The 19438-nt window shown below is 43.0% G+C and overlaps 1 protein-coding gene across 4 annotated transcripts in view; it reads left to right on the top strand.

The window, feature by feature from the left end:
• Positions 1 to 19438, top strand: part of cnih3 (cornichon family AMPA receptor auxiliary protein 3) — a 284350-nt gene that overhangs the window by 91260 nt on the left and 173652 nt on the right. For all 4 annotated transcript variants that reach the window (XM_049590755.1, XM_049590757.1, XM_049590756.1 and 1 more), the window contains exon 3: positions 13209 to 13256. In XM_049590755.1, coding sequence (XP_049446712.1) covers positions 13209 to 13256 — 48 coding nt within the window. The remainder of the gene's footprint in view (positions 1 to 13208; positions 13257 to 19438) is intronic.

The following is a 19438-nucleotide window of genomic DNA, read 5'->3' as shown; positions in this document are numbered from 1 at the left end:
TGAAACACCGGTGAAAGGAGGTTCCCACCCGATGACCCCAAAGACATGTTAGTTATCACTGCTCACTGGTCTGTATAGTTAAGCCTTGCCATAATAGCTTGTCGTAGGGCTTAGGAGGTTATTCACTGAGTGCTGATCCTCTCTCTAGAGCACAAACCTCTTGTGTTTATTTGAATGAAGACAAATCGTTTCTGAGTTAAGCCCAGCACAAACTCAATAGGGTTCTGCAACTTCGTGGCTGGAACCATAATCACAGTGAGAAACAGAGGAGAAAAGCTCTCTTAACAATCTCTCCTCCAAAATTCTTTATGAGTCAATTTTTTGCTGCAACACAACACGACTAATGCAGAGACATTCCAAAGATTGATGAGATCTTAAAATGGACCAGAAAGGTCTTCTCTGGTCTAGACTGTAAGAGGAGACGTCCAACATATACAGTACTTTTTCAGAAGCTTGAGGACTATTAGACCTGATCACTTCAGACCAGAGGATAATTAGACCTGGTCCAAATCATGATACGTGAACAGACCTGAAGAAAGAAAACTGGCAGCAACACAAAGTAGTAAAACATTTCATCTTGTTCTGCTTCACGTCTTGCATCAAGAAACATTTTTCTCTCTCAATAATTATGACACACCACATCGTCAGAGCTAATAGCAAGCCATCCCCTTGGGCTTTAGACATACTGATACTCACAGTCAAGACCCAAAGCAATACAAAGTTACATGACCCGATTAGAGAAATTTATCAACTGGACCAGGCTTAGACTCACAAGTCAGTCTTTAGACGCTTTGCTTAACTAAAGACTGATGACTTTCTCCCTGATTTTGTGTTTCAATGGGCGGATACAATTTCAGAGTTTAAAAAACTCCCTACGTTGCAGAACCAATAGTAAATCTGCAGGGCGGTCCTTCGGTGGCTCGCTGAACTCTTGTGCTTGTAAACATAGTCCCACTAGAAACACATGTAGCAGTACAAAATGGCTCAGCCGTGCTTGCAGGAATCGCCATCAAAGTTAGTGGATGTTTGTTGCATTTGCGGCGACACATTCTCGCCAGCTAAAAGAAACAAACATAATCTTTTACGAGGCCATGACTAATCCGTCCGGCCAGACTATAGAGGGAATCGCCTTGTTGTTTACAAATACTTCCAGATAGAAAAACAGCAGAGCTTTTAGCTATATATATAGCCTATATATCACATTTTTCACATAACTGTATCACCGTATGGACTAATCCGATGTTTGTAAAGTCTGTAAACACAATGATTGAACAAACATTACTATTTCTGTGTGCATGTTTAGCTAGGCTAACTGTTAGCTGTTAGCCCTGTTAGCCGTTAGCAGTGTCTGTAATAGGTAATAACTCACGGTCTGTGAAAAAAATATCTTTTGCAGCGGATATCTTAGTTACAACATGATTGAGCTAGCAAAGCAGTTTTGTTTTGCTATGTGTGGTATTTATTCAGTTTTGGGAAATCACAATGTCTAGAAAGCATCAGTGGCTGCAGCTGACAGGGACAGCTAACAGCAGCAGCAAAGCTAACATCAGGACGTCATCTGTTAAAAGCTTCTGATTGTCGGATATGACATGAAACTACTCCAGTTAGCTCAACAATGTTGTAACTCAGACATCCGCTGGAAAAAATATTTTTTTCACAGATGAGCACACGTTTGATAAAACGGAGTTAAATCTCTTGGCATCCATTTTCAAGCTCTCTGTGTGTTTGTTTCCTTGTGGACGAGAAAAGGAGGAGCGCACATTTCCGAGAAGGCGTGTCCTTTTCAAAAATGCAAGAGGCGTTGCTTTGTTGCCGGCCATTTTCGCCGGTGTGTTAAACACACTTTAGAAAGGAGTGTCCCCAGACTATCAGAAGGTGGAGATCTCTGATTGTCTGGTGGCGAGACTAGACCAGGCTTGACAAGGGTGCTACATTAACTGTCAAATGTTGGGGACTTGGGTTGGGAACCGGAGGGTCACCTGTTCAAGTCTGGTTCAAATATGGAGCGTGGACTGGTAGCTGGAGAGGTGCCAGTTCACCTTCTGGGCACTGCCGAGGTGCCCTTAAGCAAGGCACTGAACCCCCCAACTGCTCGGGGCACCTGACCAAGGCAGCCGCCTCACTCTATCATCTCTCCACTTTGTGCATGTGTAGGTCCTGTTTGTGCATGTGTGTGTCTTTTGGACCTGTGTGTTCATGACAAAAGAGTGAAAAAATTGAATTTCCCCTCAGGGGGATTAATAAACTAGGCCTATATTATATATATATATATATATATATATATATATATATATATATATATATAATTTATATATATTTATATATATATGTATATATATATATATATATATATATATAATGTATATAAATGTATATATCTCCCACCTATATATAAATATTTATTTATCTGTTTATTTAGCAGGACTCTGCACTAACTATTGCTCATCATGCTTTGGAGTATGGACACATTTTTGAAGTTCACAGTGTTGAGAACAACATTTTGGGTGTCACACGGAGGCATCATTTGTGTTGGGAACAACAATATTAGGCCTCACTAAGGGGTACCATTAATGTAGGGAACAATTCTGGGCTTCAAGGGGGACATTATTAATGTTGTAAATTATACAGGTGATACTGTAAAAGGGGATACTATTTGTTGTGATCTAGGCACCAGTGCTATGTTTTACACGGCGGCACCATTTGTTGGGACTTAAGCCTTAACATGGGCCTGACCTTGTAATAGATCTCCAATTAAAGTATCAAATTGGCTATCTGAAATAATTAATAATAATTAATAATTAATTATTGTTAATTATGTTAAATAATATGACTTAATTTACATTAAATCACCCCATGGGGCACCATTCCTAAAAAGGGAAAATGATAGCCAGTTAAAGATATCAATCACATAAAATACTAAACTATCAATTTGGAATTTTGATTAATAATTAAATTAATAACAATAACCAAATTTAGTTCTTGATGCAGCAGAGGTTGACTATTCATTCACTCTTGAGCAACATTAAACAGACAGCAGGTATGATTCCAAAGAAATATATTTATTCATAAAGTAAGCAAAGCAAAACCAAAACACATAAATTCTAATTTGAGTTGCCTGTTTGGGTGTAGCTCTGTTGAAAGCCTATTTGTGAATGAGTCTATGTGAAAGTGATGTGTGTTGGAAAGGCTTTGGATTGCAATACTCTGTCTGTGAACAGCATAAGCAAACTAAACACTTAGCTTTGGAGAAGCCAACTAACCAATGACCTAACAGCAGACAATCACAACAATAACTCAGTGAACAGCATTAAATCACATTCAACAAGTTAAACAGTCTTGCTTAGCCTCTACAGCTGTGATAAAGCTATACCCACTTGTTACAAATGCAGCCACTTCAAATTTCCTATGCCATCCAAAAGCCTTTCTGATGCCTGCCAACTTCCCGCCAACTTCCAGGCAAATACAGTATTTAAAGGGATAGTGCACCCAAAAATTAAAATTCAGCCATTATCTACTCACCCATATGCTGAGGGAGGCTCAGGTGCGCAAGTTCATTTGCTAGTTAGACAACGAGGGCGCAAGGTGTGAAAATGACAACTGCGCCTGCATCTAAATAGCAATGACACTTGTGACATGGATTATGCGCCCTCCGCCGTCCGCTTTAGACCATCTAAACAGGGCCCTTAGAGTCCCCACATCCCTTGCAGAGGTCCAAGGGGAGAGGGGGTAGCAACACAACTCCACCTAATGGAGGCTTAAGGCGCCCCAGATTCAAACGTCCAAAAACACATAATTGAAACCAAAAAATATCTCCATACGGCTTGTCCGTAGTGTCCTGAAGCCCCGACATAAAAAGTTTTTTTTGGAAGATCGTCATTTGAGCTCTGTTTTTAGCCTCACTGTAGCCTGTAGCTCTAACTGCCTCTCTTTACACAACGCTCACATGTGTGCGCTTGCACAAGACCATGAGACATGGGCACAGTGTTCATGTGTGTTCATGTGCTTTTGCTGGTCTCGCATGCAAGCGTGCACGTGAGCACGGTGCACAGAGAGGCAGTTAGAGCTACAGGCTACAATGAGGCTAAAAACAGAGTTCAAATGACGTTTTTCCAAACAACTTTTTCGGGGCTTCAGGACACTTGGATCACTACGGACAAGCAGTATGGAGATAATTTGTGGTTTCAATTATGTGTTTTTGGATGTTTGAATCTGCGGCGCTGTAAGCCTCCATTAAGTGGAGTTGTGTTGCTACCCCCTCTCAACCTGGGATCTCTGCAAGGGATGTGAGGACTCTAAAACTTCACCTGAGCCTCCCTTAGCATATGGGTGAGTAATGGCTGAATTTTCATTTTTGGGTGCATTATCCCTTTAAATTAATAAAATGACCACCTTTACCTGCTGCAGCATCAGTGTTATAAACACATCAGTTATTAAGGAAAACCTAAAATTTTGTTACAGTTGGCCCAGGTCCAGGTTAGTCTCTCAGAATAATGAGAAACATTATGAAAATAACTTAATACCTGAAAATAATTACTTAAATCATTTCGAAAAAGTTACTCATTAAGAGACTTGAATTTTAAAATAACATTAACATTAATTAAGAGACAAAATCATTTTCTTAGTTTATAATGTGAAGAATTGTAAAATATCACTTTTATATGGTAGTTCATATAGCCGACTTAGTGTAACTATCTGAGTGACTGGGAAACCTATTTAGATGGAAACACTCACCCATTCAGAGGGAATGAAAAGGTTCATGGTAATGCTAATTATGTGTTTCGATCTCTCTCACCTTCCAAGATAAACAGGACCACATTATGTTGCATTAGTGAAAATTCTTCACTCCTTTTCAGTTAAACTCTGCAGACTACGTGCAGCTTGACCATCGTTGCAGCTGCATGTGAGGCTGAAATGCGAATTTCAGCCTGTGCTCTAGCACTGACAGACTGACAGCCTCATCCAAGTGACATTTTACAATTCTTCATATTTAAAACTTACGAAAGTCGTAAGCGTAGTGACATTTTAAAATTCTTCATATTTAAGACTAACGAAATTCATTTCTGTACATGGTCGCGCGTTTACAATTCTCCTCTGCTCTCTGTATCGCGCACGGCGGAGTTGTGTTGGCAACAATGCACCGCTCACAGATGTAGATGTGTTGCAGCATGACACGATCCATCAGACACACATGAACGGGCCCAAATGGTCATCAATATTGCGGCGTGCATGTGCATTTGGGCCAGCTACTTCAGTCAAGATGTTCTGTGACTGCACTCTCCCACTGCGTAATCCCAGCTGTGTATATGCTTCCACACAGATCTGGTTGATCCGACACTATACAAAATACATAAAATTTGTTTCGCATATATATATATATATGACCACACAAGTCTCACAGCTTGATTGGACAGGACTTTTACAGTGACATGTGACTCTGTGATGCCACCACAGGCATTTGTAGAAGGTCTGCTCCCTTCAAACAGTCCTGCCCTCTTACTCGGGAACTGCAGAGCAGCCCACACCTCTTTCCTGCTGGGCCTGGAACAGAGATGCTCAGGCCCTTGCTCCTTTCTCTGAACCATCAAAGGTGGGGCAATTGCTGACAGACTCTCTTTTCCTGGACCAGGACTTGCCCACGCTCAAGGCTGAGGCAAATCTGAACCAGAGAAGTTAGATTTGCAAGCACAAGGTTTGCAACTAGCTTTCTAGCAACAAAGAGAACCAAGTGAGTTAGCACCCAGCGTCTAACTCTATAAAGACCTCGAGCAACCAGCTTCCTCAGAGTTCCACCTTTGGAACAAAGGACACAACAGAGACTGCACCTGGAACCACAGCTCTTTCCTGCCTTCTTCTGTCGGCTAACAAAGCAGTACACCACCAAGTGACTCTTTCTCCCATCCACTCGACGACGCATAGTGTATTCAAATTCACACCTGTTTTCTCCGTGACCGTGCGTCATAGCGAGAAGCCACGCATATCACATGAAACAGCTTTCCGACAAGACCAAGCACTTGTCGGTAGTCCAATGTTTTCACAGCAAAAAAAAAAAAGATAAAGTCACACTAAAATGATGTATAACAGAGCTTTTATACAGCTTTGCACACATATTACTCTTAGATGGTTTACTCGCGAATGCGGGCTCGCACAGAAATGCCACCCATATCACATGAAAGCGCAGGACTAGAGCTTTCCAGTGATACCACACACATCATTGTGCTGTCATCCCATCATGCTATAAATACAGATTGGTTGTCTACAAAATAAAAACCTGACAAATTTCTTTACAATCCATTATACAGATCTTGTTATCAGTCACTTCATATAGTGAGGAATATCGTATCTTACCACGTCTTAGGCTTGTGTGTGTTTCTCCCTGTCGATCCACATTTGTAGTCCGGCTTTCAAGATGCAAACATCTCCATATTGTCCAGTTGACACTCGTCAAACTTTGTATGACAAGACCAGCCTACTTCACCTTTGCGCACACAGACAACTGTAGCCTAATTATGCATGCATGACAGGGCCATAGTCACCATACCCCCCCATGTCCCCCCAGTATATAACTGAAACTGAAAAACAACAACAAACTTTGTTTACTGCAAACAAACTGGCAAATATTATCTTGGAGGACATCATTGCACTTGGTTGACTATTTTTCTATGATCTTAGATGTAAATATTGCATGTTTCTTTCAGGTAAAACACATTTTTGACTTGTGAATGAGTCAATGGAATTTCTTGCAATTATGAAAAAATACTGGCAATCATGTCCGCCTGGCACAAACCACATGTTTTGGACAACTGTGAAGTGACAGAATGTCCCACCATCATGGTTCTTATATTGCCAGATTCCAGAGAGTCTCCCCTCTTCATATATGGCAGAATATGTCTACTTCCAACTTGCTATGTTGAGATACATGTAAAAATGTAAGAATTTAGTAACACGGATTTGTTTTTTTCATTGATATAAAAATTAATATAAAATACAGGCACATAGAAGGACATGGAATGATGGCAAATCTGGTTAGCCCAGATTGTCCTGGAAAAAAACAAAAACAAACAAGATATAGCATGTGTATGTAGCCTTTAGAATGACTGTGATATGAGCTTAAAAGTAAAGGCAGTAAAAATACCCCAAAAATGCCTAGGGCCCATAGGGTTAACTTGTTGTATGTTATTTAATGCTGTCATTGAGTTATTGTTGGGATTGTTTGCAGTCAGGTCATTGATTAGTTGGCTTCGCCAAAGCTCAGTGTTTAGTTTGCTAATACTGTTCACAAACAGATTCTTGCACACAACTAAACAATTTCTGCACTAATCCAGACTATTTGCAACACAAATCACATTGGCATATAGTCATTAACAAATAGGCTTTCAACAGAGCTACACCCAAACAGGCATCTCAAAGTTCCCGCTTCTTTTCCTTTGCCATTTTGTTTTGTAGGCCAAATGGCTCTTCAATCACCACACCTGCACACACACACACACACACACACACACACACACATATATATCTATATATATACATATATATATACATAGTCTATATAATTAATAAACGTGTTCAGAGAGAGGCTGCTGTTATTGTGAGGGTGAAGCAGGGGGAGCCTCTGCCACCAGAGGCCTGGGCCTTTTTCTGAATGCCGGCTCCGGTTCCTCATCTTCAGATGACTCCTCCTTGCCAGGTGAAAAGGACGGATCATCAGTCTCTCCCTCAGTCACCTCTCCCCTGTCTGATTCTCTGTCACTTATGTCCTGAAGCATCACCAGAGCTTGTTCAACATTCATCCATTTTCTCTGGTTCATAATTAGGCTACACGATCCACACCCCTCTCTTTTCTGTCTGTCTGTCAAAACTAGCTTGCATTTTGCGGAGAGAAGTTAGAGTTTTATTGTGACACAGTTACAAGCATTTGAAAATGGCGGGGGGTAAAAATGACCCCTTGGCGGTTCATAAATAGACATTTTATCACAAATTCCTCTTGCATCAGATCTTGTGAAATATCGCTTCCATGAATCTGTTTAGACAGATAGCGACAGATCAATGAGGTGATGCTGTGCTGCGTGTGGCAGGCAGAGCGTGTGCGGTGTTGTACAGTCTAAACGTTAAATGATAATTAAAAAAGAAAATATCTATGTAATCATTTCCAATATTCACAAGATGTTTTTATCTAACGAAAGATTCTGCTTCAGTCCATATTTGCAACTGGTTTCTACAAACTAAACTTAGGGGCGTAAACGCCATCGTGGGGGATCTCATTAAAACTACGAGCCCAGCCAGGTGACAACAGGGATCTGTCACAGATCAGTGAGTGCTCCACCATGGACCAAACACAAATTTGAAGTGGCTGCATCTGTACATTACCGATCCTTGAATGGATGGAAGAAAGAGTCGCTTTGTGGTGTGCTGCTTTTGTTAGTTGGCAGAGGAAGGCTGGAAAGAGCTTTGGTTCCAGAAGTAGTCTTTGTTGTGTCTCTTGTTCCAAAGGTGAAGAGCCGAGGAAGCCAGTTGCTCGGGGTCCTGGCAGCGTTAAACATTGGGTGCTAACTCACTTGGTTCTCCTTGTTGCTGGAAAGTTAGTTGCAAACCTTTTGTTTGCACCCCTAAGTTCTCTGGTTCAGGTTAAGAGAGTCTGTGAGCGGGCCAGGGGTCCTCCCCCGGGCTGGGGGGCCTGGTGTGGGGGATGGGGGCTGCCCGCGGGGGGTGTTCTGGTGCTGCGCAGTGTGGGCCTGCCCGTTGGTGTGCGGCCGGTGGTGGGGGGCGGGTCGGATGGGCTGGGGGTCTGGCTTTGGGTCTGTGGCGATCTGGGGGGGTACTGGCGGGGTTGCGGGTTGGCCTGTGCTCCTGCGTGTTGGGGTTCGGAGGGGCTGGGTGGGGCCCGTCGTCTGTGCACCCTGGTGGTGCGCCTCGTCCTTCTGCTGGGGGTCGATTTGCTGCGGGTGGTGTGGCCCAGGTCGGGACCACTGCGGGGGCCTGACACTGCAGTTGCTTGTGGGGTGGGGTTGGGTGGGGGCCCATTGGGTTTCCTTGGGGCCCGCCTGGCCCGCTGTCCATGGGCGCTGGGGGCCTCGCAGCGCCGGGGTCTGGTTGGCGCCACCTTCTAGCCCCTCCCATCCATCCCTCCAGCCCTCGGGCCGGGCCTACGCTGGCCTGGCCTCCTAAACCACATTTAGTTCACTCACCACACATTCTACAGTTTTAATGCACCACATACACTCACTCTTCGAGGTGCAGACCACTGATGGATTGGGGGGCTTCATGATGGGGCAGGCTATGGGACAGTGGTGTCCGGTAGACCTCCATGCTGCCCCCCAGGCCATCCTTATCTGTTCTCCAATTTTAAAGCACCACATACACCTACATCTTGTGGGACAGATGGGAACAGGTTCCAGGTGCCTATGGCTGCACGGGCTGCAGGACAGCAGTGTGCTGTAGCCATCAGCCTTGCCCCCACCTGTCTCCTATGTCCCTCAGTTTTAATGCACCACATCACACTTATGGGCACTCACATTCACATTCACGGTGTAGGGTTAATGTTTCTCCGTCAGGAATCGGAGAATCATAGTAAGAGGGGGGGTGGTGGGTTTACACACACTGTAGATATGCATGGCGTGGCTCGTGGGGCCCGGCCCTCCTGGGGGTGGTCAGGTGGGTGGTGGTTTGGGGGGGGGTGTTGGCTGTCTGCGTCGGGTGGTGGGTGGGTGGGCCCTCCTGCCCCGCCTGTCTGGGGCGTGTCTCTGGCTCTCTGGGGGTGCCGGCCATTGTCGCCCTGGGTCCCTGGGCCTGCGTGGTGTCCTGCGGCCTCTGCGGCTCCCTGGTCTTGGGGTCTGGGCGCCCCTGCGGTCTTGGGGTGCCATACCGCCCCCCTTCCCCCGCAGGGCTGGCCCTGGACCCTGGTGATGGTTTTCATAAACACATTGGGAGGGTTCAAATACACGCATGCATGTTTGATACTTCAGCTCCGTGACGCATCGCAAAGAACCGATGGGATCACTCCAAAGGGGCCCACTTGCTTCTCAAACCTACCACACCGCGCTGGCAGCTCTTCTCTACAATCGGGCTTTCCCCCTCCACCAAGACTCTCATGTTTTTGGTGTTCAGTATAGACTTCTCTTTTGTTTTTGTTTTTCAGTACAGTATAGTAGACATATATATGTTTATTTTTGATAATCTGCATGGAGCACAACCACCTCAAGGCCACAATACATCAGCTACACTGCCTGTTTCTCCCCTGTTTTTTTTGTTTGTTTGTTTTTCCTCCTTCTTCTCCGCATGCACTGTCACTATACAAATCAGGACTTAAGCACCTGTCCCCTCCCCCTTGCTTATTTCCTTACTTCCCCCTTGACACACTTTGGTGTATCACGGCCCTCTCTGACTCATATTAGAAAGTTTTTCCAATAAAGGCTGTTAGGCTAGTCTCCAGGGAGGGTGGGTGACGGTCACAACCACGCATTATGGGTATAAAATACTTGACTGCAAGATTAACAGTGCATCAATCTTCACAAGAAGCTTACACCCTTTTGTGGCGCTAAGCTATGAAGACCAATGCAGACAAGTAGGGGAAAGGAAAAAAAAAAAAAGAGAATCTGTGAGCAATTGTCCTCCCTTTAGTGGTTTGGGGGCAATGAGCAAGGGTCTGGGCTGGTTGGCAGGCCCAGAGGGAAAGAGAGCACCTCTGGGCTGGTCCACAGCTCAGTACGAAGAGGTGTGAGCTGCTCGGCAACTCAGGAGCAAGAGAGAAGACTGTCTGAAGGGAGCAGACCTTCTACAGTTGCCTGTGACATCACAAAGTCACATATCACTGTAAAAGTCCTGTCCAATCAAGTTTGACAACTGGTTTCACTGAGGTGAGACATAGCACTCTTTGTCTGAAGAACAAAGAGCATGCAGAGAAGAAAAGCCTTCACATGTCCAGTTTAGATTTTAACAAATGACAAATCATCTGTGGTCCTGTGAATCCCAACAACGGATTAAACACTAGTATTAAGTTTGTAATGATGTGATCCCACCAATTTTGCTTCCCACTCATGTCTATAAAGACTGCAGTGAAACACAGTTGGATTCTAGTCCTAAACTTGTACACACAATCTATACAGTCCAGCTGGTTTGAGAGAGGAGGTGGAATTGACCTCTCAAACATGAAGGGCCCTATTTAGATGGTCTAAAATGCGAAACGCCAGGCGTGCGGCGCATGGCCGTGTCCCAGTCACTTGCTACTTAGACAGCGGGTTTTTAGACTGTGTGCCATGGCGGAGAGTCTAAAAGGGTTGGACTTACTCTGTGAATTAGTCATGGGTGTGTTTTGGGCATATCATTCAGTAAGCCAATCAGAGTGTCACCTCTCATTCCCTTTAAAAGAGGCGCGATTGGAGCGCACGGCGGAGAGCTAGTTAGATGGCGGATCTCAACTGGAAAGAGTGAGCATTTTACAGCTTAGGAGACGGATCTCCTCGTGCGGGAGGTGAAGGCCCGTCAGAACCAGATCTACGGGGACAGCAGACAGGCACCGAAGCTCCCCGAGGTAAAGCAGGCATGTGATCACTAATACAAGAAAGATCTTACTAAATATCAGTGGAATATTATTCAAACCTGTTTTCATCATATAACAGAACACAGCTGTCAGGACTGCTGCGGAGCTCCCCAAGGTGCTGATCCTGCAGCTAGGACCTGTTCAGCGTTTTCTCCCCCACTCACGTTTGTTAATTGTTTTCACATGTTTCCTAGAGCTGTGTTTTGCCTCTTATTTGTCCTCTCTACACTCAGATAACAATATAATAATATAATATAATGTAGCGTCGTGTAACAGGTTAAAATAAATGCAATGTCTGGGCTTCGGTTTTCAATCAAAAAAATGATTGATTGGTCAGATAATTTCAAAATTTCATTTGTCATTATTACAAATTAAGATGATCATTAAGATCATTAAGACATCTTCTAACTCATCTTCTAACTGCTTCATCCTCTTGAGGGTCGCGGGGGAGGGCTGGAGCCTATCCCAGCTGACATCGGGCGAGAGGCAGGGTACACCCTGGACAGGTCGCCAGACTATCACAGGGCTGACATAGAGACAGACAACCACTCACGCTCACATTCACACCTACGGGCAATTTAGAGTCACCAATTAACCTAGTCCCCAATCTGCATGTCTTTGGACTGTGGGAGGAAGCTGGAGTGCCCGGAGAGAACCCACGCTGACATGGGGAGAACATGCAAACTCCGCACAGAAGGGCTCCCACGCCCGGGATCGAACCGGCAAGCCTCTTGCTGTGAGGCGAGAGTGCTAACCACCACACCACCGTGCCACCCCCATTAAGTGTTTGGGGTAACATGTGTAACATGTTTCTGATAAATATTTTAATGTGCACAATAATAACCTTTCACATTGTAATCATATTTTTATTTGTTTTGCATATGTGTGGCTGCTCTGTGTGTGTCTGAGCAGAGTGCACGCGCATTGTGCACCCGCCTAGAGATGCATATTACTAACTTGTTTAAAAGCGAAATACTTTAGACTAGGCGCATTTGCTTTTTACGTCATCTAACTATTAATGCGCCATGACTGCGCCTGACCACTCCTCATTTTTAGACCAACACACCCAGAGAAGCGCAAGTTCATTTACTAGTTAGACGAAGAGGGCGCAGGGCATGAAAATGACAACTGCGTCTGCATCTAAATAGCAATGACACTTGCGACATGGATTATGCGCCCTCCGCCGTCCGCTTTAGACCATCTAAATAGGGCCCGAAATATTGCTTGTTTATTATTGTTGAATGTAAGGGCAGTGACAGAGGTTAATTACAGTTTTTAAGTGATTAATATTAAGTTGTATGGTTTACAACTAGAATGCTGTTGTTAGCCTGTGAGCCAGACTGACTGCACCTTAATGAGTGAAACACACATTAATCAAGTTAAGTCTACAGTCATCAGATTCATGAATTTGAGTCTGACTTGAGTAGCATGACTTGGCCTCCAAACCTCTGACATACCATTAAAATTAGGTCCAAGATGTATTCATGTATGGTGGGTTGTTTTCATCTCTGTAGCTTCTTCTGGAATATATTTTGGAATATGAACAGCTTACTGGAAATGTATTTCCATCTTCTTTCAGTCCATGTACAAGGAAAAACTTGCACTTCCATTGTGTTTCATCCTAGGAATCCTAGATAGTTCAAATCTAATCTTTTCCTTGTTTGTCTCCTTACAGAGGGAGAGACTGCGGAACATTGAGAGAATCTGCAACTTACTGAGGAAGGTAAGCTGAGAGGGACAAAACACACTTTGTTTGTATCATTCAGGTTCTGAATGTGATCGGTAACTGGCATGTAATTATTATTATTATTAATGGTGGTACAATGTAGTGTTGTCACAGTACCAAAATTGGGACCCACCATACGATACCAGTTAAAGAATTACGGTTCTGAGTAGTATCACGATACCACAGCAAAAATTAGTGCCTTTTGTCTTTTATAAAAAGATAAATCACTTTTTTATAATACATCAATGATATTTCAATGGAATGACTTACTTATTAACTTATTCATACTTCAAAAACAGCATCAATCAGTGATGAACATAGGGGGGATCAAAATAAAATAAATAAATAAAATAAGAATCAACCAGCCACCCTCCTCCCCTGACAAGTCCCTTCATAAGTAAAGAACAGTCCCTAAAGTGTGGTGAGGTTTGCGGGCCGTGAACGACTCGTTTCTCCTCTGACACATCACATACCTGTGTTCGGCTGGCTTGGCTGTTCAGGTACTTCTGGGCAGTCATGACGCCAAGAAGAGGATATTATTGGAGCCGACTTCTCCGTCGCGGTAAGCCTACAGCCGCCGTATTTGACAGGAATAGGCCTACATTACTGTCTGTGTCTGTGACCCCCATTCAACCCACAACCGATGGGATTTGCTTTTCGTTTCTGCTGGTGGTTAAAATCTTTATATTTACATTTATAAAAAGATAAATCACTTTTCTATAATACATCAATGATATTTCAATGGAATAAATTACTTATTGACTTATTCATACTTCAAAAACAGCATCAATAAGTGATTAACATAGGGGAGGATTAAAATAAAATAAATTAAATAAAATTCAACCAGCCACCCTCCTCCTCTGACAAGTAAAGAACAGTCCCTCCATAAGTAAAGAACAGTCCCTAAAGTGTGGTGAGGTTTGTGGACCGTTACCTGCCACAAAGAGAGAAATGTGAATGGCTCGTTTCTCCTCTGACACGCCACATACCTGTGTGCTGCCACGACTCGGCTGTTCGGGCACTTCTTGGCAGTCATGACACCAACAAAGAGGAAATTATTGGACCTGGAGCCGGGCTTCTCGGTCGCTGGTAAACCGTTATCTTGCGTGGCCATAGCGCTCCGCCGTATTCCTGTCTGTGACCCCCGTTCAACCCACAACCGGCAAGATTCGCCTTTTGTTTCTGCTGCTGGTTGAAATCTGTACTCGCACAGCGTGCTCGTGAATGATTTCTTCTGCTCGCACAAAATAATTAAACTTAGGGTTAATACCTGAAATGTCACGGGAAAACAAACCACTGCAGCAGTATCCACCTTATTTTTCACGGAAACACGGAGGCAAGACAGAACGCAGCCAGCTTCCGTTTTTTTTGTGCAGCACTTTCAGTCCAGCACTCTTACCACAGTGTAAATGGGAATCGCCTTGTTGTTTACCTTGCTGAGTTTAGCTATATATATGTATATATCACATTTTTCACGTCACTATATCACCGTTTAGACTAATCTGATATTTGTAAAGTCTATAAACACAATGACTGAACAAACATTAGTATTTCCTCTGTGTGTAATCAATAACATGTTTATCGTAGATTAGCTGGGCTAACCATTAGCTGTTAGCCATTAGCCGTGTCTGTAATAACTTACTAAACTCACAAAGTTGGCCGTGAAAAAAATATTTTCTCCAGCGGATGTCTTAGTTACAACATGATTGAGCTAATTGGAGTAGTTTCATGTTGTATCCGACAACGGGAGGCTTTTAACGGATGACGATCCTGATGTTAGCTTTGCTGCTAGTGTTAACGTTAGCTGTCCCTGTGAGCTGCAGCCACTGATGCTTTCTAGACATTGTGATTTCCCAAAACTGAATAAATACCACACATAGCAACACAAAACTGCTTTGCTAGCTCAATCATGTTGTAACGGCTGGATGGTTGATGAGTACATGCTGATTCAGGTGCTATCAGAGCCAATCTGCGCATCACTATGGCTTAATGATCAACTCAGTCAATTAAAACAACCCGTCCTGTGTTAGGAGTGTATGTCGCTGACAGAAAGAAAGAAAGAAAGAAAGAAAAGGGAAAAAAAGATAGAAAAGCAGCGTACACCTCACATATTTATTTCTCACAGTTGCGCACACGTTTGGCTGGCATGCAGAAGCACCGTCTGTGTGTCGAGGGTGCGAGCCGCAGCTTCAGCTGCTCAGGTAGAGAGGCTTAGCCTGGTGTGTTTTTTCACTGATTCGGTTCTGCAGGTTCTCTGCTGGTACACTGGAGACGGGGATCAAGCAGTTTGTCTCACTGGGGATAGATTGTGCTTTTTTGGTTCACAGTTTATGATTGACGTGCAATTTATTCGCGTTTAGAGGGAATAAATTTCCGTTATAACGGAAACCTGGGCACAGTTATCTATACAAAATACACAGACTAACTAACTAACTGATTGACTAACATAAACAACTGAAAATTGAAAAAAAAAGGCAGAGGTAAGTGGGAGGGACAGCGGCTTTCTGTGCCTCCAAAAACTATGCCCTATTCATTCAGTGTTTACCCAACACGCTCAATACATGGACATGCAATGACAAATTGTCATTAACTTATAAGGTAAAAAAAAAAAAAAACGATGAAAATGTGGACTTACCCATGTTTAAAATGACCTGTTGAAGTGAAAAATTGAGTACTGACGGGAACAGACGAGTGGAGTCGATGTTTAACCGGCGCAGAGAGCGCAGGAGAAATGCGCTGCCTGTGTGGACAGTCAAGCGCCTGTGAGCACATTCGCAGGACTTCCGCGGCACTAACGTGCTTGGTGTGTCCTTAGCATTAATTATAACAGGAAACTTATTGAAAAATGTTGGGTTTAAATCGGGCTCAGGCTGTTAATTACAGTTAATTGGACGGGCCGGGCCGGGCCGGTCCGGTCCCGGACATAACGTGCTCGGGCTGGGTCGGGCTGAATTTTTTGGGCCTCATCTAAGCTCTAGACAACACCTTGCTTCCACCTCATTTCTGATACTTTTAAATGTATCAAACATGTTTTGGCTTCATATATCTGTCATATACAACCTGAATTGCATATATTTATATCTGCTAAATACTGTAGTCATACCCCTAGCAGTATTTTCCTCATCACTTTTTAGAAATGACATTTTAGCATTCGATTTTTGAGTTATGTGTGATTTAAACTGCATTTTAGTATTCTATATGTGTAGTTTAGGTAGTTTCATTTTTAATACATTTTTGATTTGCTCAGTGTTGCTTCCGAGAGATTTTTTGCTGTGTTCTGCAGAGCCATGCTGTCTGTTTCCTTGTGTGTGTGTGTGTGTGTGTGTACAGACAGTTTGCCTTAAGGACTAGCCAGTATGGGGATGAAAAGAAGCCTTCTCCCAGCTTCAATGTGACATCTGTTTCTCTCTCTACCTCTCTGAAACACACACTCAAACGTCTCATGCATGTGTGCATGCAAGTGTGTGTGTGTGTGTGTGTGTGTGTGTGTGTCTTTTTATGCTGGGGGTTCATTGGTTGAACAGCTGATCTTGGTTATCAGTGTTGTCAACTTGAGCCCTCGGGCCCTCCCCTGGCCCCTGAGGAGGACATTCTCCCTACAGTGCTTGTACAGAGACAAATACACACATGCATGAACACACAAAGCAACATATAGTACATGCACACACACACACACACACACACACACACACACGCACACACATCCAGATGCACTGTCCTTGCAGCTGTGACCTACTGTGGAGGGATCATTGGAGGTAGCTGCAAATGTGCTACCACAATGTCACTGAGCAGCAGCTTGAAGTATAGTACCATCCAGTTTATGTTTACTTAAAGGCATTCCAATCAATATATGTATTTTTTAATGAAAAAACATCTTCCAAAGCCAGAGATCACAGATTTTCTTACCCCTGGGGGAAATCAATAAACTGTATCATAAGGCTGGGTGGAGAAAATCAAATACAGTAATGTCACAAATTATATCGCAATATTTTTTAACAATACCTCAATATTGCAACAATGTTGTAGAGTTGAATATAATTGAATATTGGTGCTTTAACAAAATATTAACATAATGAGAGTTTTGATAAATAGTTATCAGTAATGTGGATGTAAGTATTGAGTGGCTAAAGGCAAGTACCAGAACAGCGAGAACAGTCTGGTAAGTTCAGAAAATTACATCACTGTACTATAATGCAGTCTTTAAAACCAGGAAAAGACAACACTTACAATATAAAGATATCCAAAATCTAAGACCATAGCTAGTCTCTAATCACAACATCGATGTAATATCCATACATTGCCCAGACCTATGATCACAGGCTACATTTTCAGCTGAAATGGTGTGATGAAAAGCGGGTATTTTAAGTTTAAAAAGACCTTTTCTTACCCATAACCAGTGGTTGAATTGTTAGTTTTTAACAAGGGGGATGCAGTGTAGCTTTGATTTTTTTGCATGCACACATAATCAAATATGACAGCACAGATGTGCAAAATTAATCAAGATAAATAAAAATGGCATGACCTATACTGCTGCCTTTAAAAATACAAATAATGCAGTAATATTGCTATTGCAATACAAACAAAAACAGTTTAGAGTATAAATAAGAGTAGTTCTAAAATAGCTGTGAAAATTAATCTTAGAGTTACTCTTATCCTATAGACATTTCCTTAGCCAGCTATAATTTCTCCTTACTCCTTGGGCTGATAATTGGTGATGCTGTCAGGTCCCTGTCCTGATACCTGCCTGGTTTCTCCCTTTCCCTCTTCTATCTATTGCAGTAATATAGATAATAAATGTGCAAAGCAAAATTCATAAATAGAATTAGGAATAGTAGTGGTGACATAGCTGTGGCAATTAATCGCACAGTCCCTTTTGTACTCTAGATATTTTCTCTCAGCCAGTTATAATCTCTCCTCATCTGTAAGGACCCTGCATGATCATCCTTGCTGGCCTCTAGTCCACTGTCTCCTCCCTGACCCTGCTCTTTCTATTGTGGCAATAAAGATTAAAAATATATGCAAAGCAATAGTGAGCACAAGTTCTTATTAAGGAGGAGTGGGTTTTTTCCTAGCATGAAACTAGCTAGCAAGGTATTTAACATAGGTAAAATTAATATTAGTATTCTTGTTAACTAGCTTAACTTGATACATTGGCATCTATTAATTAGTCATCATTTAGCTAACATTATCTACATGCAACAGCATTTCTCAACTTAAGCTGGCTGGTTTGCTGAACATAGTTAACACAGCGGCACTGTCCATCCACTGTCTCATCTGTGCGATTGATTCAGATCACAACACGTGTATGCGCCTGACGCAGTCTACTCATGGTGCGTTTAAAGACGGCTCGGAAAAACACGTTACCGCATGTTAAAAACGAATTGAACGGTTGTAACGGCTGCAAAAAGTGCGGGAGACAGAAGGCACAGATACGGGAAGTGCGGGGGACATGTTCCCTGTGTCCCTCTCTCAAATTACGTCCGTGCCTGCACACACAGATTCTAGATTAACAAGGGGGATGCTTTTTGGTCAATTTTCTAACAAAGGGGATGACATCCCCCCTCATCCCCCCTCAATTTGACCACTGCCCATAACCAAGTAGCTTTTGTGCCTAAACTTAACCACACAGTACAGTGGCATGCAAAAGTTTGGGCACCCCTGGTCAAACTTTTGTTTACTGTGAATAGTAAATTACTGGAGTATGCAGATTGGTGTATTATTTTTGTTTTGCCTTTTGCAGTCAAAAGTTTTTCACAAGCCATAAGTTGTTTTCCTTGATGGCACCTGAGTGTTTGACTAATACCTGGAACTCAGGTGCTATCAAGGAAAACAACTTATGGCTTGTGAAAAACCATAAGTTGTTTTCCTTGATAGCACCTGAGTGTTTGACTAATACCTGGAACAACCATTGCCACCTCATAAGGTTCTTGTGCAATGGAAATAGTTGTTCCAGGTATTAGTCAAACAACTTATGGTTTTTCACAAGCCATAAGTTGTTTTCCTTGATAGCACCTGAGTGTTTGACTAATACCTGGAACAACCATTGCCACCTCATAAGGTTCTTGTGCAATGGAAATGCTATTCACTACTCCAGTAAATAGGACAAACCTTAGATACAACTTAGTAATGGAAGATATTCTAGTACTCATGGAACCCTTTGGCCCAGCTATTCGCCAGAA

Source organism: Epinephelus fuscoguttatus, linkage group LG11, assembly GCF_011397635.1.
Source record: "Epinephelus fuscoguttatus linkage group LG11, E.fuscoguttatus.final_Chr_v1".
NCBI classification, from domain to species: domain Eukaryota; kingdom Metazoa; phylum Chordata; class Actinopteri; order Perciformes; family Serranidae; genus Epinephelus; species Epinephelus fuscoguttatus.
This window is presented reverse-complemented; position numbering and strand designations above follow the sequence as displayed.